The sequence below is a fragment of the Nicotiana sylvestris genome, chromosome 8, assembly GCF_000393655.2.
Source record: "Nicotiana sylvestris chromosome 8, ASM39365v2, whole genome shotgun sequence".
In the NCBI taxonomy this organism is placed as follows: Eukaryota; Viridiplantae; Streptophyta; class Magnoliopsida; order Solanales; family Solanaceae; genus Nicotiana; species Nicotiana sylvestris.
Window position 1 is genome coordinate 67,146,390 of NC_091064.1, and position 23,638 is coordinate 67,170,027.

At 39.0% G+C, this 23,638-nt stretch overlaps 1 protein-coding gene across 1 annotated transcript; it reads right to left on the minus strand.

Moving 5' to 3' along the window:
- Positions 1 to 17,240: 17,240 nt before the first annotated feature.
- On the minus strand, positions 17,241 to 17,612 carry LOC138875154 (uncharacterized). Its single transcript, XM_070153979.1, has one exon. The coding sequence runs from the start codon at positions 17,610 to 17,612 to the stop codon at positions 17,241 to 17,243; it is 372 nt and encodes a 123-aa protein (XP_070010080.1).
- Positions 17,613 to 23,638: the final 6,026 nt, after the last annotated feature.

Sequence of the window (23,638 nt, forward strand, 5' to 3'; positions counted from 1 at the left end):
CCGCTTTGGCATCATGATCTAGGGTCGACCTAACAACAGATTGTAAGAAACAGCCACATCGAGCACCTGTAATTCCATAGTAAATTCAACTGGCCCTATTGTAAGCTCGAGCACTATATCCCCGACTGAATCTTTCCCTCTACCGTTGAATCCCCAAACGCAGATATTGTTCTTGTGAATTCTTTCATCATCCACCTTTAACTTGTTCAGAGTGGAAAGAGGGCAAATATTTGCACTGGAACCATTGTCAACCAGTACTCGAGTAACCACGGAATTTTCACATTTCACCGTCAGATAGAGGGCTCTATTATGCTCAGTACCCTCCACGGGCAATTCATCGCCAGAAAAAGTGACTTTGTTTACCTCAAATATCTTGTTAGCTATCTTTTCCAAGTGGTTTACTGTGATTTTGTCAGGAACATGGGCCTCATTCAAGATCTTCATCAGAGCCCGACGGTGCTCGTCTGAATGGATAATAATGACAATAACGAGATCTGAGCTAGTGTCTTCCTTAACTGCTCCATAATGGAATAGTCCTGTACTTTCATCTTTCTCAGAAATTCTTCTGCTTCTTCCTCGGTCACAGCTCTCTTCACCAACACTGGGTTATCTTTTGAGGTCTTAGCTTTTCTCAACTCTTCGGGGGCAAAGCATCTCCCTGATCGAGTCAAACCATGGGTCTCACACACTTCTTATTTAACCTCTTTCCCCTTGTAAGTCACTGTCACTCGTTCATAATTCCATGGGACTGCCTTGCTGTCGACTATGGGTAATTGAGTTGCCGGTTTGATAATGACAGGATCTGTACGGGTGCCCTTCACAATTACCACAGGCTTTTTCATCACTCCTAGCACAACCACTTTTGCTCTTTCATGTTTTCCTGCAACGTCACTTGACGACCCCTTCTTGACCTCCACAGATGGTTCATTATTTGCCCTATTCAACTTGATCACAGATTTCTCACTTGTTGACTTTTCAAATGGCTTGGCTTCACTAGCCCGAATCATCATGACGGTTTGCGAAGGCTTCTTAAGCTCCCCTCCCTTATGCACAATCTCAATCATATTTGTCTCATGATGGACCGGCAACAGGTTCTGGTTGATGTTGGGTGCCTCCGAGGCTTGGACCTCAATCCGATTAGTATCAATGAGCTCTTGAATAACTTTTTTCAATTTCCAGCATTTCTTTGTGCCATAACCCGGGGTCCCTGAACAATACTCACAACTCACCAAGCGGTCAAGATTTCTGGGAGAGGGATTTGGTAGTTTAGCCTCGATCGGATTCAACATACCTAACTGTCTCAATCTGTGGAATAGGCTAGTATATGATTCTCCCAAAGGAGTGAAAGTCTTCTATTTCTGCAACCTCTCATTCTTAAAGGCTTGATTGGGCCGAAAACCTATTCCAGGGTGATTCTTGTAGGCTTTTGGGGGTGGATAGGTATTTTGGGGAGCTGGGTATGGATTTTGTGGAGCTGGCGCATGCCATTGTGCGTGAGCAGGGGGTTGGGTATAGGTTTGTGCGTGATGGATGAAAAAATGGGGATCGGACGGTGGGTAGTAGTGTTGTGGTGGGCTATATGGAATGTGGGAGTAAGTTTGATGATAGGGTCGAGGTTGGTTGTAGTAACGTGAAGGGCCCCTGGACCCGACCCAAGCTCCCGACTCGATTGTCGCAACATCCTCTTTTTCTTCTTCCCGAGTACACCTCCAGTACCGTTTTGAATGGCCTAGGTGGTCGCTTTGATTGCTGAATAACTCATGATCTTGTTGGACTTGAGTCCCTCCTCAATCATGCCTCCCATTTTTACAACCTCATTGAAGGACTTGCCCACTGCTGACACCAAGTGACCAAAATAAGTGGGTTCCAAAGCCTGCAAGAAATAATCAACCATCTCACTTTCTTTCATCGGAGGGTCAACCCTCACTGCTTGTTCCCTCCAACGGAATCCATATTCTCTGAAACTCTCGCCGGGCTTTTTCTCAATCTTTGTTAATGACAGACGGTCTGGGATAATTTCAAGATTATACTGAAAATGGCAGGCGAAGGCTTGGGCCAAATCGTCCTATGTGTACCACCTGCTGTGATCTTGTTTGGTATACCATTCTAATGTCGATCCACTCAAACTTTGGCTGAAATATGCCATTAGCAATTCATCTCTTCCGCTTGCTCCTCTCATATTGCTACAAAATCCTCTTAAGTGTGCTACTGGGTCACCATGCCCGTCATACAGATCAAACTTGGGCATTTTGAACCCTACTGGTAACTGAACATCTGGGAACAGACATAAATCCTTATAGGCCACACTTACTTGACCTCCCAACCCCCTCATATCTCTGAACGATTGTTCTAAGCTTTTGACTTTTCTGATCATCTCTTCATGCTCGGAATTTTTGGGCGGCTTCTCGATCTCTGCTGGGAGATCAAGATGAGGGGTGTAAGAACATGGTTCCGGGATTTTGAAGGTGGGTTCAGGGGGATAATACTGGTTTTCGTGAGTCTGGAATAGAGGTTCACTGGAAGATCGGTGTAATGCAGTGGGTGGAGGTGCCACAAAAACATGAGTGATTGGTGAAGGAGGGTATGAGACTTGTTTGGGTGGTGGAGCTTGAGAAGTATGGGAAGTGGTGCCATAGCATTGTTGGTAGAGAGGAAAGGCTGGAGATGAGTTCACAGTGGGAGGCTCCTGAGGTTGGGCAGATGGTGGGATATAAGCAGGTTGGCGGGATAAACCTGTGGTGGATGCCCCTTTGCCCAGGCTTGGTATATTTCAGCCATCTGCTACTTTAACTTATACATCTCTTCCTTTATTGCGTTAACATCCAGTTCTTCCACCTCTTTTGACGGGTCAACAATACTTGCCTCTAATTCTTGGTTGGCCATGTTCAGCTTGTCTTTTGATCGGGTATTGTATGAGTGAGTTGCTAGAATGCCGATCAACTAACCACCTGCCTGAACTCAATACATCAACAACAACCTTGTTAGTGGTTAGGGCTTTAACAAGTTGGTAACCACACATTTGGGGAATGAATGCACCTAAGCGTTAACCATTTCTATCATACATTTGATCGGTTGCTTGCGTCATCCCGGCTTTTCCACTTACAACTTTCCTTCTTTTTCTCTTTCTTTTCATTCTGGCCTTTGCTCTTCTTTTTCATTTCCCTCTTGTTTTGCCATTGTTTCTTTTCTCTTATTTTCTCTCTTTTTCTTTTCTTTTTCTCTCTTGTTTTTCTCTCTTTTTCTTTGGTTATGGTCGAATCCTATGGAGATTGCCTACGTATCATGACCCCGCATGAATCAGACCAAGCGTAGTTCTAGAAGATAAGCGTGAAAGTAAATAAAACATTTTGGAAGTTTCAATTTTCATAAAAGCAAATGCTCTGATTACAAGGACTCAAAACCGACAGACCCAAAAGAAACTAAAGACGAAATACAGACTCTGAATGTGAACTATCATATTCCAACAAAAGAAGATACAGAATTAAAACAACTGACAGACTCCGGCAGAAAGAGAAATACAGACTCAACACAACTAACAAACTCTTAACTGAAAAGGAAATACAGACTCAAATGGAAAATCATGAGTACATTAGTGCTCCTGGTGCCCGTTGGACATCATTCGGTCTCACCGAGGGCCTATATGCAAGATCCCTTTGAAGTCGGTCCAAGTCGCTCATTATCTGTTTAACAAATGTCATCACTGCCGCGAAGAAGGTAGTGCGAGTCATATCCTCACAGACTTGGTACTTCATAACAATGTAATCGGCTATGTTTCTAATTCTCTCTCTTATGACACCTTTTTCTTGTAACAAACGCTCGATCTGCTGGGCCCTGGCTTCCAAAATTTTCTCGGCCACATGTTCTGCTCCTGAAGTTGTTGCAAATCTATTTCTAATTGTGCCAATGCTGTATAACAATGTTCTCTTTCAACCTTGAAGTCTTTCGCCTGTTTGATCATTTTGTTTTCTATGGCGATGACCCTTTTCTTTAATCCCGCGACCTCATTGTCGTACTTTTCTTTCAACTACTTAACCAGGCATGCTCGCTCATCTGCGTTTTTAGTCAACTGCTTCCGAACCCTGGCTTGTTCACTTTCTGTCTCAGGTTATTTATGAGTTTTTCATCTTTGGCACTTCGGGCGGGGTTTTCTGCTGCTATTTTTATTTTCTGAATTTGGGCTCGAAGAGCCTCATTTTCTTTGGCTAGCCTTTTCTTTTCTCCTTCGTCCGCCGTGACTTGCAAGCCACTCTCGAATTGAAGCTCTCTGACTCGCTTTTCCAATTTTCCTATTGTGGTCCTGTACTCATTCTCCTTATCCAACCAAGCCCACTGTTCTTGCGATGCCTCAACGAATTCCTGAATGTGAGGCTTTTTGGCTGGTCTTTCTGGTTCAGCCCTGGCAGTGTTCTTCTTTCTATACCAGGCAAGATAGGCGGGTGAAACTTTGCCTCTAGATAAGTCACGCACTCGAGTGTTCACTGTCAAATACTGGCATTCATTCCAAATAGAACAAACTGTTTCTTCATGAAATTGACCGTCGGAACTAACCTCGACTGCATAAACACTAAGATCTTCATCTGGGTGCATCACCTGACACCTTCCCAACTATCTCATCGCCCGGTAAGGAGCTTAAAGTTGGATACCTCGCAGACCCATTAGGAGGAAGTAAGGACCAGTGGAGGGCATATACACAATTTCTTCAATAGAAAGCCAACCCAATGTCCATTCTATTTGTCTTGCGGTAATGGAACGAAGGAAGGATACCCAATCTCCGAACCCCTCTGGCAGCTTGAACCTTGAAATCCTTGTGTCAAACTCTTCAATGCAACTTTTCTTTATGGACCCGTAACTTATGTATTGAGGGCGATGACACAGGTGCTCGATCATCCACATATGTAATAGCAAATTGCATCCCTCGAAGAAATCTTCCCCAGCTTTACAAGCTGTGAGAGCTCGATATATCTCAGACACTATCATAGGGACAAGAATGCTTTTGGCATTGGTAATCAGGACCTTGACGACTTTGGCCACCTGCAAATCGATATTCCTGTCTTTTCGGGGGAACACCACAAGGCCTAGGAAAGCTACCATGAAGGCGAAACGCCTATGCTCATCCCATTTTGTTCGGTTTCCTCTGCTACAAACCCCGCTTGCCGGATCGTTGAACCCTCCTACATGCCTGTACCTCTAATATATAAAACATAGAGTAGAAAAACCATTCTCCAACTCAGAATACGGGACTCCCTTACTTATCTTTAGCAAATCCATGAACTTGTGAGAGTTAACGGCTCTTGCAGCGATCAGGTACTTATGACTCAGCCCTTCAGTACTTCCCATATAACCTGCTATCTCTTCCAAGGTTGGGGTGAGTTCAAACTCCGAAAAGTGAAATACGTTATGGGCCGGGTCCCAAAGCGTAACCAAAGCCTTTATGATATCTCCTCTAGGTCTGATTTTTAACTACCCGGTGAGACCTCCCAAATGTAGATTGACTTTATATTGCTCTGGTTTTCCCAGATCCTCCCACCACATATGCAACTCCAAAGGGATCTTGTTCATGACTATTATCGGCAAATTTGGACTCGTGCTCATTCTGCACATTTATTAGGGTGATTAAGCAAAAATCAAGACTCATTTGACTCAAAGACAAAAATGACACTTTTTCCTCTATTTTTCTCTGTCATTTAAAAAAATAAAATCCGGTTTTGCAAATACGGCCTTTTAGCACCTCGAAGACGAAGATTTTAAGGCTATGTTGGCTAACCGGTGAAAACCTTGAAAAATGACCACAAGCGGATGTTCTTGCAAAAACAGCCTTCCGGCGCCCTTTTAGGGACATTCGGCTATTTCTGACAAGAATGACATCACCCTAATTATTTTCAAATAAAAGTAAAATTTTGTTCTTTTGGGCTATTTTGCAAAAAAGGAAGTTGGACCCGATGGGGGTTGCCTACGTATCCCACATCCGGTGGGAATCAAACTGGCGTAGTTCGGGCAAATAAAACGGACTATTTTTGAAAACCAAACTTTCTTCTTCTTTTTTTCAATTCGTTTTTCTCCTCTTTTTTCAAAAATTCAGCAGAGTTTCGGTGCTATTTGGACATTGATTTTTCTTAAAACGGGTGATTAACTCTCTTAACCCTCTACACTGCTATTTCTTTTCTGAACTCTCTCATTTTATTCAAAAGCCGGTCAGCATGTAAATCCAAAGCAAATAAATGCACAAGTAGCAAGTAAGATGCATCAGGATGGTCTTTTTACTTCAGGTGCACCTGTCCTAGACAGACCCAACCCCTGTGTTTAGTCTCTAAAGTCAAAATGCACATGATGCAAACAAACGTTCCTACTAGGGATCCGACATGAGGTATTGTTATACTAGGTTTAAAACCCTGGGTTTATTTGTTCTAGACCTGGCTTACTGATCACGCCCAACTCTAGTCCTAAAAAGGATAAGCGGTCGCTGCAAATATAATCCGGTCTAAAAATCCGGAGTTGAATCCCACAGAGAACTAAGGCTTAGCTATATCTGTTTAATATCACTAAAAAGACAAGTTTGAACAATTTTCTAAACTATAAAGATGGAGATTTATATTTCTAACTAATTAACTAGCAAATACTAGAAAACGGTAAAATTATCAACTAAAGAGACGAAGGGTTGGAGACTAAATTAAAGAGGTCTAGAGTTATGATTTCCCCAATTGTCGGAATCCTTCTAGCTATATTCCCTACAATTTTGCCAATGTATTATCTACTGATTGTGAGCACTTTAGGTGCTGTAATTCTCTCTCGAGCAACTACAACAATTTACTAGACATATTCTCTCGAACTACGCTAGTTAGCTTTATCTAACCGCTCATTATGACCACATCAAGGCTTTGTTATTTCTAAACCTACCTTTAAACCACTGTATTGGTTTCTCACATACGTTAGGAGTGACGTTGTTCAACAATCACCTAAATATGTATCCTTTCTCAAGCAACACATAATAAATAGGCACAGTCAATCGATGGCCATTCAATCAACAACAATAAACACGTAGTTGAACAAGTAGAGAAATCCAACGGCTCAATTATATAAAAACATAACAAGAATTTATCCTACAAAAGGTTCTATCAAAACCCTAGATAACAATTTCGCTATTCATAATTGTATGTAAAACTACAATACTAAAAATCATAACCAATAATGAAAAATAGGAAGTAGAAGGAAAAACTCGTTGACGAATTCCCCGCCTTGCTCCTATTGTGTTCTTGACTCCTTAGGTCGAATCCTTGGTCTCCTTAGCCTCCTTAGGTCTAATTTTTATGTCAAAAGTGTGTCCCACCCTTAAAAATATCATTTTTCCATGTATATATACCAAGTAGGGTTGGGCCCAAACAATTATACCTTCTCCTATGCGAAAAAGGACAATATTTCATGTCTGGACTGCCGCGGCCGTGGTCAACCGCGGTATATGGCAGGTATACTGCCTCAGCCCGCCTCAACTCCGCAGTCGCGATTTCGACTGCGCTTTCCACCCTGTTTTGTTTTGAATTTGAAAAAACGTAAAACAGGAAAGTTGTATCCCTTTGGGTTAGCTTTCCAACCATATATTGTGGAGCCCAAATGGTGTTCTGAGGAAAACGTTATGTGCATTGTACTAGACAGTACGCAATATGCCTACTCGAGTCTTCGTTTTGTTGCTTTATCATCTGTTGATCCCCGAATACGATCCCGGCTTAATTTCTTAGGCTTTTACTTAGACTTCAAAGCTCCAAATCACTTGAATTCATTCCATAACATCTATATAGCTCGAAATCACTCCTACAAGGCATAAAACACACCGTTAGTGCAAAACACTAGCGATTAAAGCGCAAACTCAACTAAAGTGCAGTAAATTAGAGTGTAATAATCGACTAAAATACGCAATTATAGCCTATCATCAACACCCCACACTTAAATCATTGCTCGTCCTCGAGCAATCAAACTACACTTTATATAGACACGACCTTTTTAAACAATTTTCCTAACTCATCACACCAAGAATATTTAAAATAGACTAAGCACAAAAGCGTAACATCTTCACCTCAAGATTTGACTCACAAGTACCACGCATTATTCACAACTCACCTACTTACTCTAACATAGAGGTCACTAACATTACCTTTCCTTCATGAATCAAGTGCCCTCACACAACAAAAGAGAGTAGTTCCACACAATAAAATTTAAGAACACTTAGGAACTCAAGATAGAAAGAATTCACTCACTCTCAGAAATAATATTCATATGCCACAAAAGATGCAGCATAAGCTTGCCCGTAGTGTATTACTCCACTAATAAAGCTCATTCAATCTAAGATCAATTAGGACTTTATTTGGTTATAATGTAGGCTATGGAATGGGTAGGATACATTTATATATAAGAGTGACTACACCTCCCTAAGCACTTTAATACATATACTTTAACATTCAAACACAATACTTATGTCAAACTAAAACTCCACCTTCACATCAATGTATATTACCCCATTCTTTTTTAAGCGCACTTACATCAAGAGCCACCACTTATCAAGGAATTTTTTTTCACAACAATCCAACTACTTTTTTTTAATTCAAGTGGCTCTTACTTTTTCAAAACAGTGCACCTTTCTCCTTATTTAATTTGTTCCACTCAAAAGCCAAACCAACCACCCCACACTTTAACCTTTACAAAGTTCATTAATAATTCAAGTGCTCATGAGAGGTTACAATGGTTCAAATAGATGGTTAAATCGAACAAATGAGTAAGGCTTGTAATGTGGTTACCAAAGAAACAAGATTACAGGATCAAAGGGGTTAACTACGATACATAACAATTAGGCGGATAAAATATACATATCTGGCACAACAAAGAAATGCCTATATCACTTCTAAGACTGAACAAAACTACTATTTCGCTTTGCAAACACACGGGGCAAGTTCTAGGCATCAAATGCAATGCACAGAATGACGCAAAACCTTGCACACACATGGCACATAACTCACTCAGGATTGGATTTATAGACACTCTAGTCAAAGCAGTTAAGCAAAGTTAAGATCATACAATTTAAGGTACTTATACAAGAGTCAAAAACTGAGCCTAAGCGTCACAACCAAAGTACTCACTATTCTCAAGGCATAACAAAGTCAAGAGATATTGCTTCAATTCAAAACACAACACAATGGCTCCTACTCCAAAAAAAATAACTACACCCGGTTCAAACAAAACCCTTGGAAAAGAACCGTGGTTTAAAAAAAAACCAAGGGGTAATTGCTACACTACCTAACAAAAGAAAATCTTTTTGTTTTTTTTTCTTTAGACTTAAATCCCTCAAGAAACTTGTCTAATAGATCTATCGTCGGGAAAAGTCCAATCTTTTCTATTTAAAAAAATTATTTAATTAAACTAACACAACTAAAATAGCATAGAAAGTCACTCAGACAATCTCCTCACCCCACACTTAAAATTGTGCATTGTCCCCAATGCACACCATAACTAATAAAAAAGACTCCCTGGTAGGCCAAAGGCCGAAGCACTAAAAGCTCATAGGGTACTCAGACTTCTCCCAAGCTTGATCCTTCGTGAGGGTACCTCACACTTAGTTCCAACCATTTGGTTTGTTGTTGCATCTTTCCAATACCTTTGCTTTCCATGCTCCTAGAAAATAAAATATTGACACTACAAAAATAATTCAATTAAAAAAAACAAAAAAAAAAGCAATAAAGTTGGGTTGCCTCCCAATAAGCGCTTGATTTAACATCGCGGCACGACGCGAATCACTTTTTGCCTCCACCTTGAGCTTATAAATTGAACCCCCAATTTGGCATCAAGTTTTTGGCTATGATCTAGGGGTGGAGGAACAAATCTAATTGGCCCAAGCAACCATTATACTATTCTACACTTCTTGGCTTTTAGATAAAGTATGTAGTCCTGTCTTTCTGGCAAGAAAAATTCCAGACTGTAGGCACCTTGTTCCTCATTCCTTGACTCCTCAATCGGCTCGAATAACTCTATTTCCATATCATCATCCAAGCCCAATGTGGAAAAATATTTGGAGTGAGGACCAATGTGCTCAAACACATGAACTTCAGGACTTTCAACATCCTCAACATCAATGATACTAGAATCAACAAAATTTGTATCCTCAAAGTCCTTGACTGACTCTAGTCTCACTTTTTCAACATCGACATCCTCAAATTGTAGTTGGCTAGGTTGTTGATGTTTTACTCTGGCCTCCTTAATTAACACCTCAAATTCATGCTCTTCTTGGCTACTATCCCCAATATTGGCTTGTTGAGCATTAACAACTCTAACAACTTGACTCAATTGATCCTCCAAATTGCGAATAGTTTCCTCCTGCCTCTCTATCTGCAGTTGTTTCTCATTATTTTATGCCAAAAGGCACTTTAACATATCCTTGATCTCCTTCAAGCCAGCATCCCCAGGTTTTTTTGTTCCTGTTAACTTTACTAGAAAACGTAGAACCATCATAATAAGGGGTTGGGGGAATATAAGAAATATAAGCACAACCATAAAAGTGACCATTTTTACCACCACACACATCACACACATTCCACAAATAAGATTGAGTTGGTGCATATAACTCGCTCTCAGGAACATTTTGAAAATTTTGCCACAGGTGGTTTCCTTCACAATATGTATGGAGATCAATAGTAGAATTATCTACACCTAAATTCCCATAATTCCAAGATTTCATATTTCTCAAATCAATAGCTATAAAAAAATACAAAAAAAAAACAAAACAAAAGAAAACAAAATAAAAGTTCAAACTCGAAACCTAGCAATATATACAGTTACAACTACACCGTTAGGTCCCCGGCAACGACGCCAAAATTTGATCACGCCCAACTCTAGTCCTAAAAAGGATAAGCGGTCGCTGCAAATATAATCCGGTCTAAAAGTCTGAAGTCGAATCCCACAGAGAACTAAGGCTTAGCTATATCTGTTTAATATCACTAAAAAGACAAGTTTGAACTATTTTCTAAATTATAAAGATTGAGATTTATATTTCTAACTAATTAACTAGCAAATACTAGAAAACGGTAAAATTATCAACTAACGAGACAAAGGGTTGGAGACTAAATTAAAGAGGCCAAGAGTTATGATTTCCCCAATTGTCGAAATCCTTCTAGCTATATTCCCTACAATTTTGCCAATGTATTATCTACTGATCGTGAGCACTTTAGGTTTCGTAATTCTCTCTCTAGCAACTACAACAATTTACTAGACATATTCTCTCGAACTACGCTAGTTAGCTTTATCTAACCGCTCATTATGACCACGTCAAGACTTTGTTATTTCTAAACCTACCTTTAAACCCGCTGTATTGATTTCTCACATACGTTAGGAGTGACGTTGTTCAACAATCACCTAAATATGTATCCTTTCTCAAGTAACATATAATAAATAGGCACAGTCAATCGATGGCCATTCAATCAACAACAATAAACACGTAGTTGAACAAGTAGAGAAATCCAACGGCTCAATTATATAAAAACATAACAAGAATTTATCCTACAAAAGGTTCTATCAAAACCCTAGATAACAATTTAGCTATTCATAATAGTATGTAAAACTACAATACTAAAAATCATAGCCAACAATGAAAAATAGGAAGAAGAAGGAAAAACTCATTGACGAATTTCCCACCTTGCTCCTATTGTGTTCTTGACTCCTTAGGTCGAATCCTCGGTCTCCTTAGCCTCCTTAGGTCTAATTTTTATGTCAAAAGTGTGTCCCACCCTTAAAAATACCGTTTTTCCATGTATATATAGCAAGTAGGGTCGGACCCAAACAATTATACCTTCTCCTACGCAAAAAAGGACAATATTTCTTGTCTGGACTGCCGCGGCCGCGGTCAACCGCGGTATATGGCAGGTATACTGCCTCAGCCCGCCTCAGCTCTGCAGTCGCGGTTTCGACCGCGCTTTTCACCCTGTTCCGTTTGGAATTTGAAAAGATATAAAACATAAAATTAGTAGCCCTTTGAGTTAGCTTTCCAATTATATATTGTGTAGCCCAAATGGAGTTTTGAGCAAAACGTTATGTGCATTTTACTAGACAGTATGCAATATGCCTACTCGAGTCTTCGTTTTGTTGCTTTATCATCCGTTGATCCCCGAATACGACCCCGGCTTAATTCCTTGGGCTTTTAATCAGATTTCAAAGCTCAAAATCACTTGAATTCATTCCATAACATCTATATAGCTCGAAATCACTCCTACAAGGCATAAAACACACCGTTAGTGCAAAACACTAGCGATTAAAGCGCAAACTCAACTAAAGTGCAGTAAATTAGAGTGTAATAATCGACTAAAATACGCAATTATAGCCTATCATCACTTACCTGAGCGGACAACTCGAGCCGAGGGGGGGCTGCGTACCGGTAACCAAAAGATCATCCAGCTTTGCAACTTGTCTGAACCTCGTTCTATTTGGGATATGACACTAACAGAATGAAGTCACGACCAGCGTGCACTCCTCAAGAGAGAGAAGAGAGGGATTTCGTAGCAGTTTATATATACAGTTCAGATAATATCAAAGCGGTAAAAGCAATAATTAGCACATTAGGCCCAAACATGTGATAAAATCAGATAATAAATAAAGCCAAAATAATAACAATTATTCTAAGCTCGAATTCTTGAACCCTGCGAAACCAGAGATTCTGGGTTCGATCCCTAGCAGAGTCGCCAGAGCTGTCACACCTCTTTTTTACCTATACCCCGGGAAAGGGTATATAATATAAGGGAGTTTTTCCAATTAAAGGACAATCGAAACGGGATTTATTATTAAAAAATTCAGAGTTTCCACTTGGGAGATTTATGGTGTCCCAAGTCACCGGTTGAATCCCGAATTGAGGAAAAGCTTGACTTTGTATTATAGTCCGCGAACCAGAAATCCGGGTAAGGAATTCTGTTAACCCGGGAGAAGGTGTTAGGCATTCCCGGATTTCGTGGTTCTAGCACGGTCGCTCAACTGTTATATTCGGCTTAATTATCTAAGTTTTGATACATGTTTTAACCTATGTGCAATTTTAACTTTTAGCCGCTTTTATTCAATTTTTTAAAGAAGATTGAACGTCGTTTAAAACACGTCTTTGGATCACGCCATATGAATTGCACCCGCAATCCTAAACATAATTTATTCAATATTTTAAGATTTTGATTTGGGTCACATGAAATGCACACCCGAGTTTAGGAAGGTAATGTTATTAAAATAACGCGCCTACAGCAACTACGCGTTTTGCGAGGGCCATGGAAAACTTGCTAAATGGCGCGTCTCGAATTCTAAGGATTTATAAGAAATAATTAAATGAGGGTCACACATTTGTCATTTTTGTTTGGCACAGCGCACCTCAATTTATTCTAATCAAGAGGTTTCTAAATTAAATTACGAGGGCCATACTTTATTCAATTGGTTATTATGGCACACCTCCAGTCTATTTTGAAAAGAAAACCAATTAATTAACTACGAAGAATTGAGGAACTTCTACTCATTTAAATAAAATCTCGAATCTACTAACTAATTAGCAAACCTCGAATTAAAGGGGGAAGACTATTCGAAGGAAATAGTTTGGGCCTGACCACGGCATCTAGATGAAATAAAGGGGGCAAGCCAAGACCTGATGAGGTCCTATAGCTCCAATTCCGATGGTCTCATGGCCTGGGGCCCAAACAATAGCCCAATTCTTTGAGAACGTTCAGGCTAAGGCAAGCGGGATTCAAGGTCGAGCCCCCAGGCACGCAAATGACATACAAAATCGAGGTTGTTGGCACAAACCCAACAAGGCTCTCAGCAACAAACAAAACACTGGCCAATCCCGCTTGAATCAATCTCCAATTAATTTCAATGGATAACTCCAGAATTTCAAATCAATTTGAAACCTTCTGTTCAGGGCATATTATAGACGAGCGAAGCCCAATAAAATCATCCCAGCAAATAAAGACGAATTTGAACATGTAACATAAACTAATCATGCTTAAAATCACATTACAAATAAATCAGTACCTAGTTTGACCCCTAATGTCATCATACCAAACTATTTTTTCAATTGATTGTAGACTAAGCAATGACTTTAAAATGACCAACGATTTAATCAATAAGCAGAATACTACATGATTCAGAGTGTTTGACACTTGCCAAACCAACAACTTATTACTCAAATAGTGACTTTCTTTTTTAAAAAAAAAACAAATGCCCAAACAGACTTTAGAAGGAAATGAGCCAACAAACTTATAATGTGACCAAACTTGAATCTGAGAACCAAATCTGACTCTAAACTTAAACTTAAATCAAAAGAGGAATGTTCAAACTATCTTAGACCCGTGCTACAGGAGATTAACATTCTACCCTGTCCAACAAGCATAGGTTCAGTTAATTCACAAATCAAACTTGCCAAATTATGACACTGATCCAGCTTACAAGTTAGATTCAAATCAGGAATATAAATGAGCAAATAAACATGTAAAGGAAGCATAAACTATTTGCAGCAGCTACATGATCTTAAAGAGCAAAAGGCTGAATTTCAACAAGCAATATTTGTCATTAGACTTCCATGTTGGACTACGTATTTGCGTCTCACATGTCATTCATGATGTGGGAAGTACCTGTTACAGCAAAGAGTAACAAAGGACTTTGAGAATGATTCTAAAGCCAAACCAAATCAGTGAGTACAACAGCAAGATCAGCAGTAAGATTCAATCAAATAGCCTCCAAAATTCAACCAATTTCACTCTTTAAGTCATTTTTACCAGGTAAAAGAGGAGTTCTTCAGAAATTGAAAATCTTCAAAAAATTTAGAAGAAAAGCAATGGAACAGTAGTTTTTTCAGCCGTTTTGATTTCCAGAATTTTTTCTCCTTTTTTTTCCTTGAATGGCAAGCCTTGATGCCTTTATAGGTAAGGCATTAGTGCAGCCCCCTAAGAATGTGCACCTGAACCCTTTTGAGTTTTCATTTTAGCATAGGTATCCCTATTTAGTTTTCAGAATTTCAAAATAACCCCCAATACCACTTCCTGGAAGCTTCTCAATCTGTTATACTAAAGATTCCCCAAACCAATTTCTGAAACTACCCTTTTTAGCTTCTGTTATTTACCCCTACATGCCAGACAGTAACCGGGTCCAATTGACCCAAATTAATGGGTCTGAATAGACCCAAACCAATTCCCTCTTGGGCCTTCTGATTTTCAGAACCCAATCTTGACATAAAAAGTTCAAAACTCTCAAGTGCTAACTTACAGGGTCTTAGAGACTCGGGGAATTTGGGCCTAGAAAGAACAAAGATCAACACCAATCTGAAACTAGTCATGCAGACGCGGATGAATAGAAAACTAAAACAGAAATAAAAAAATGGAAGAGACAAAAGAAGATGAGAAGTGATTAATAAGAAATAAAAACTAACCACATAATATGAAGAAAAATACCTAAAAGTGGTCATGGACAGACTTGAAAAAAAAACCTTGACGGATTCTTCGATTTTTTGACTAGAATAGACCCTAACCATGTGTTTTTATGAAGAAACACACGGATAATGTCTATTACGATCTTAAATCTTCAAATGGGCCCGTTGATTTGTACTTTGGAATTTAGGGTTCGTCCTTTTGATCTAAATTTCGAGGAGATTCAGGGGGATTTGAAACAAACGGAGTGGGGTTTTGAGATGAGGGGAGTGAGGAGGTCATGGGATGTAATTTTGGTGGGGATTGGAGGAGGTGCCTCCACCCTAAGGCGGTGGGAAATGGTGGCGGCTCTAGGGTTCTAAGGGGTGTTCTGAGAGAGTGTGTATGAGAGAGACGAGAGACTGGGGGGATTAACACATTTCAGACATTTTTATGTTAAATACCCATCCCCTTCCCACCCGTTAGATCAGATAATATAGACGACCCAGGTCGAGAATGACCAAACGAGGTCGTTTGGCTTAGTGGGGGGAAGGACCGGGTCAAGGCGTGGGTATTGGGTTGGGGTCTGGCCGGGTTTTGGTGGGTATTTAATTGGGCTAAGATAAAATCAATTAATCTGGCCTAAAGCTGAGTTCTTTCTTCATTCCTTTCTCTCTTTTTTTCTATTTCAAATCAATATTTCCAAAAATTCCTATTCTTCTTCTTTTATTTCTTCAAAATTACATAAAAATGTAAGTTAAATCCTAAAACCTAATTAACCTATTAAAAACACTAATTAAATCTAAATAATAATTATCACCATTAATTAAGAAAGCAAATTAACAGAAAACTACTCAAAAATCAAAATTAAAATTAAAATTAAAAGTGCAAATTAACTATTTTTTTTGTGATTTCCAATTCTTATAAAACAACTAATTTACCACTTAATTCAAAAAATAAAAAATTAAATCCTAACATGCAAATGCAACATTTTTTTGTATTTTTCATTCATTAAATAAAATAAACATGCACAGAGAATATGCAAACAATTGACAGAAAATACCGCGAAAATCCACAAAATTGCAAACAATGAAAAAAATTATTTTGTTTTGAATTTATGGGAGTAATTCATATAGGGCAAAAATCACGTGCTCACACTTGTTATACACCATTTTAAATGGTTCTGCGGCCAATAATGCTCAGCATTCACTGGCTGCAACTGCCCACTATATGTGTTTAAGTATACAACAATACTATATTGCTTATCAACGTACCGGGTTGCCATGAAACCTGTATGTTGAAAGCACTTCTTGGCATGGCATCTGAGCACGACATGTGGTAGATGGACCATTTTTCATAAGAACACAACCTGCTGGCTTCATTTACGGTGTATGTATTACTCGCCCGATTTTGATGGATAGCGATGTGAACTTCAAAAATATTTCGCTCGTTGCAATACTATAAAAATGAATGCCAATGTGCTCGCCTCTTGTATTTCTCAAATTTTTTCATTGGTGTTGGCATAAATTCAACACCCCTCTCCATCAATTCTTATGCACCTTTATGCCTTGCAACAAACCTCTCCGCCATCTATTTAAATGACATTCGCACCATGGGAGTGACAGGCAATCCACGTGCAGACTTCAATAACCTGTTGAAAGACTCTGACACATTTGTAGTCAGGGTTCCCCATCGTCTGCCACCATCCGCATGCAATGTCCACTTGTCAAGCTCATGTCGCATCAACCAATGATAGGCTCTTTCGTCTTCTTGCCTGATCGATTCCATGCGCCTCCTGAATTTGCACTCCTGGTGATCAGTTGCATCCATCCACATTAAATAATGCTAGTCCTTGTTGCGATGTGCCTTCTGGAAATTGGCCTTTAGGTGCTTCACACAGTAACAATGGTATGCATATGGTTCCTGCCATTCAGGCAAATGCTGTACAGAACTTAAAATACCGACATGCCAATCAGATATTAGACAAATACCTGAATATTGTATGACAACATGCTCCTTCAGGTGGTTCAAAAATAGCGTCCACGTCTCTTGGATTTCATTGGCACAAATAGCAAAAGCTAGGGGAAATATTTGTCTATTAGCATCTACTGCAACGGCGATCAACAACTTAATATCATATTTTCCATAGACATGAGTGTCGTCTATGGATATTACGGCACAAAACCACAATTGTTGGCTTAAATGCCCAGAATACATATCTGAATATATATTATGGTATTTTCGGACTCCGCTCAAGTTTCCATTCAACAACAGTCCCGGGGTTAAAGTGTTGCAATGCAGCCATGTACCTGGGTAGAGATGCAAATGACTTATCCCATCCACCATAAATAATTTCAAACGCACGTTTGCGACCAAAAAATGCCTTTCTTTTGATAATGGTACATCCATATTTCTAGTGGACAAATGTAATACACTCTTTGATATTGTACCTTATGGAGACTTCAATGTGTGGAATCAAGACAAGAGAACTCAAGTCAACATTCAAGTTAAAGTGATTCCCACTAAATATGTCCATTTCACAATTGTGGGTGCCAGTATATTTACTCACAACCCACATATTTGTTTTCTTCTTCCTCGCATGCAGCATCCAATTACAACCCGTAAATCATCTACGGCAAATAACCTTGTATACATCCGGGGATGACTCCCATACCATCATCTCACGGCATTCTTTTACGATGTACATTTTCACCTCCCTACTTAGGCACGCTTTATCAGGATATCGCTACTAAAGCATGGAAATTCGCAACTAAAACCATTTAGTAGTGATATTCCGGTCGCTCCAAGTAACACCGTTACTGAATGTTACTTGTGACGACTCTTGGATGTCGCCACAAAAACATACATTTTGTGGCGATGTAACTTGCCACAACAAGTAAAGAAAACCTGCAACCACAAAGTAGATTTGAGGGTAGGTCGCCGCTGATGATGGGCTTTTAGCAAGCGACAATAGTCGCCACAAAAGGGATTACACCATTGGTTGTTCAGATCGCACAATAAGATTATGTTTAGTAGCAATATTGGTCGCCACAAATACTAATTTTTAGTGACAAAATTGGTCGCCCCTAAAACCTATTTATCCAACTGGTTCTACTCTTTAAAAATTATTAAGCTACAGCAATATTTTAAACTAATATTACACAAATTTATTAGAGCAATTCATTAATATTAAAAAGACACCATTAAAACTTCTACTATCAAACAGAATGATCAAGAAACATTTTATTAAAAATTCATAATAAATAGGAATTCTATACATATGAAATGCCAAAAAGAAAAGCAACACAATTCAAATGTCTTCGAGCTCGTCCTTGGCTAGTTTCATTTCTTTTTGAAGAATATGACCTTAGACCGCAGCAACAAACTTTCATAAGATAATATTGTGCGGCTCCTTTTGTACAGTTTCATAGGAAGGCACAGTATTATCTTCAGCGTATTGGTTACTACCTACAAAAGAAATTTAGGGTGATTTGTTAGAAATTCAGATATCATGAAATGAAATGATGTAATCATGTCAATGTATTTTTAAATATTACGATAATAATGATGACTAGAATTATTTTCTTTCATGTGTAAGTGCTATCTATTAAAACTAATCAACACATATTAACAACAGATGGAAAATATAAGGAATTAAAACTTTCTCTACTGATTATTTACTAATCGTATTCTCTGTAAAAGAACAAACTTCCTAAATACCATATCATAGTGCACATTGATGGAAGTATAGTTTGAAAATATTAAGATTTGAAATAATTTCTCAGTTGATGGTATAAACATGAGTCATGTTTCACATTTCCAGATTGTCCTAATTTTCGCTATGTTCTCTCTATGTTCTCTCTATGTTTCTCATAAAAGGTGCTCTTCCAACTATAATTTACTAATTTTAAAGTGAAACTACTAGATAGTGAACTCCCACGTGCTAAAAGGTGAACGACATTCATGCAACGTGCATATTCTTTGCGCCTTAATACTAATTATTACAGATTAAGCAGCTAGATATACTTTTTTTTTTTAAAAGCATACTTTCATAACAGTATCAACGAGTATGACAATTAGCCAACTACTGGTTGAAAGTAATACTTTTCTAAAAAAAGTTTTTAAGTAATTTAAAAATTTATATGTACACTTATGAATAACAATTATCTTCAGAAAGTTTCTAATGAGAAAAATAAGAATAGAGTCAATACAAAAAAAAAAAAAAAAAAAAAGAAAAGAAGAAGAAGAAGAGAAAACTAACAATAGCAAGCAAACCTCTTGCGTTTCACGATAACGAACAAGGACTACATGTTCAAGAGTCCTGATAAATAGAGCAATTGGGAAAATCATAATCCATGGATGCGTTTTTTTTTATCTAACTACTAAAGTGTCATGATTCGGACTTCCCACCATCGGGAGTTGTGATGGTGCCTACTTGTGAAAGCGAGGCAAGCCGAGTATTATATATCTTATTATCCTTTTTCTTAACCTTTTAACAATTTTAAATCAACATGCGATCAACATCGAAATAATAATAATAATTAAAGAAATGCGGAAGACGAAATCTGATAACATAGTCAAATACTAGTACGAAGAATACAAAATAATCTCTACCCAGAACTGGTGTCACAATATCACGGATCATCTACGAATACTACAAACAGTTGTCTGGAAAGAAAGATACAATCTGTCTCTGAAGTAAATGAAAACAGAATATAAGGATAGAAGGGGATGCCAAGACCTGCGGACGCCTGCAAGGCTACCTCGGGTCTCCGCTGGACTGAAGGCAGCAACCACTCTAAGGTTCAAAAGCTCCGGTACCGAAATCTGCACACAGTGCAGGGTGTAGTATCAGCACAACCGACCCCATGTGCTGGTAAGTGTCGCGCCTAACCTCGGCAAAGTAGTAACGAGTCTAGGACAAGACTACCAAATAAATCTGTGCAGTTAAAACATATACGGCAAGTAATAATAACGGGAACTAGCAGGCAAAGATGGGAAAAGGAACATGCTGCGGGGGAATATCAAGTACCAACAGTAACTCCGGAGAAAAGCATAAAGAACATTTTAAAGTTCCATCAGTAAGAATAAGGAAAACGTAACAAATCAATATCCACTGTTATTCTTTATTGTTGCGGCGCGCAAACCGATCCAAATTATATAACACTATTGCAGCGTGCAACTCGATCCAAATCATATATCACTGTTGCGGCGTTTAACCTGATCCAATCATATATCACTATTGCGATGTGCAACCCGATCCAATCATATCTCACTGTTGTGGCATGCAACCCGACCCCTCCTGTCCTCCCTTATTACTCCATGTTGTGGCATGCAACCCGATCCCATATAATATTATTGCGTCGTGCAACCCGATCCCAATATACAATTCAACACCAATCACAAAAGAATTCCGGCAAGGGAACAATAAGGAAAAACAATATCCCGGCAAGGGAATCACCAATGAGAATAAACACATCCCAGCAAAGGAACCAACAGTAAGAATTAAATATGTCCCGACAAGGGAATCCGCTATAACCAAACTTGTACCAACATTTAACTTCACAAATGAAACCTCAACTGGAACCAATACTCAACTATAAACGATTACCACGAGAATAATCTGTGATGACCCAAAAGGTCATCGCTTGATTTATGAGTAAATGGTGTTCTGAGGCCTTAGAATCCTCCTTTTTTCATCACATTGAGTTGCGTGCGCAGTCCGAGCGTATATCCGGAACGCTTTTATGTGGAAATGTTAATTTGGCCTTTAAAATTTAATTTAAGTTAACTTCGGTCAACATTTTGGGTAAACGGACTCGGATCTGCGTTCCGACGATCCCGGGAGGTCCACAGTAAAATATGGGACTTGGGCGTATGCCCGAAAATGAATTCCGACGTCCCAAGCCTTAGAAATAAATTTTTGAAAGAAATTATTTTGCTGAAATGTTTATGAATTAAAGAAAAGAAATAATGTTTGAACTCATTGGTATCGGAACCGTATTTTGGTTCCGGAACCCGGTACAGATTCAATATGATAATTATGATATGTCTGTAAAATTTGGTAAGAAACGAAAATCGTTTAACGTGATTCGGACCCGTAGTTGTGAAATTTGATACTTTGGAAGTTTTGGAATTTTTCTTTGATTTTAATGCTAAATTCGTTGTTTAAGATGTTAATTTGGTGATTTGATCGCATGAGCAAGTCAGTATAATATTTTTAGACTTACGTGCATGTTTGGTTTAGAGCCCCGAGGGCTCGGGTGAGTTTCGGATAGGCCACGGGATGTTTTACACTTGAAATTCTCTATTGTTTTTGTTGTTGCTGGTGTGCCTAGGATTAGTGCTATGCGTCGCATAGCACCTTTCGCGATCGCATAGTGTAAAGTTCTGGGGGTCACCAGTTGTTCTATGCGAACGCATAGATTCCCTCGCGAACACACTGGGTTAAACTGGGCCTAGGGGAGGGGAGCCCAAATACCCTATGCGAACGCATCCCCTTCTACGCGATCGCGAAAGCCGATTAGGCCTGACCCTATGCGAACGCGGACAGACCCATGCAAACGCATAGAAGGTCTGCCCAGTTATATTCCAACATTTTAAAACACGGACAAAACCATTTCTTTCACTATTTTTCGAAGACCACAGCCCTTAGGACGATTTTTTCCACCAAAGTTCATTCCCAAAGTGTTGGTAATCAATTCTAAACTTTGCTCTTTCAATTACCCAATGTTTTTCATCATTTTTAAATCAAAAATCAAGTGTTTTCATGGTGAAAATTAGGAATTTAGGTAGAGTTAGGGATTTTTGAATAATTGAGATTTAGACCTTGTTTTGGGGTGGAATTTCGAAACAAATTGCATATTTGGGCTCGCGGGTGAATGGGTAAACATAATTTGGTTCGAACACCGAGTTTGGACCAAGCGGACCCAGGGTCGGGTTTTAACTTTTTTTTGAGAAAATTTAGGAAAAATTATCATTTTCAGTAAATATAGTTCTTTTAGCATTAATTAATGATATTAAGTTAATTATGGTTAGATTCGAGTGTATTGGAGGCGGATTCTAAAGGAAAAACAGTGTTCAAAGCTTGAGTTGGCCATGGAAGTTTGAGGTAAGTGTTTGGTCTAACCTTAGCTTGAGGGATTAGGAGTTGTGTCTTATTTTCTATGTGTTAATTGTAGAGTACGACGTATAGGTATGGTGACGAGTATCTATACGTCGGTGTCAAGCATGCACGTGAGTCTTGTATTGTAATTGGTGTAACTTCGTTATGGTTTATTTGTGCTTCATATGAGGATTATCATTATTGTTCTCTTGTCGGGATGTTGTTGTCATATTATTGTTCTCTTGCCGGGATGTTGTTGTCATATTATTGTTCCCTTGTCGGGATGTTGTTGTCATATTATTGTTCCCTTGTCGGGATGTTGTTGTCATATTATTGTTCCCTTGCCGGGATGTTGTTATATTATTGTTCCCTTGCCGGTATTCTTTTATGATTGGTGTTGATAAATGAAAAGGGAGCGGGTTGCACGCCTAAAACGGTACTATATGAAATGGGAGCGGCTTGCACGCCTGCAACTGTACTATATGAAATAGGAGCGGGTTGCCGCCCAACATTAGTTGTAATTATCTGCTTTTATTTCCGTTGTATATGATTTAACTCCACATGTTTATTTGGTAGTCTGGTCCTAGCCTCGTCACTACTTCTCCGAGATTAGGCTAGGCATTTACCAGCATATGTGGTCGGTTGTGCTGATACTACACTCTGCATTGTGTGCAGATACTGATAACGAAGCGTTTGGACGGCAGTGAGGGTGCTATCTTCAGTCCATTCAGGCGACTCGAGGTAGTTCTGCAGACGTCCGCGGGCCTTGGCGTCTCCTCTTATCATTTCTCTTTATGTTTTTACTTATTCAAAGACAAATTTATGTATTTCCATTCAGACCTTATTTGTAGCATTCTTAGATAGTCCGTGACTTGTGACAACAAATTCTGGGTAGTATTGTACTTCAGATTATGTAGCAGTGTTTGGTTGAATTATTAAGTTTCGACGCATTTCCGATTATTTAATTTATTCCGTTGTTTAATCACTTATTATTTTAAATTGTTGAACATGTTTAATAAAAAGGGTAATGATTTTATAATATTCGGCTTGCCTAGCTTCCACGAGTAGGCGCCATCACGACTCCCGAGGGTGGGAAATTCGGGTCGTGACAAGCTGGTATCAAAGCTCTCGGTTACAT

Excerpts from the sequence above, each read along its gene's own strand:
- LOC138875154 (XM_070153979.1), bottom strand. The coding sequence starts at position 17,612 with ATGTATTCTGGGCATTTAAGCCAACAATTGTGGTTTTGTGCCGTAATA.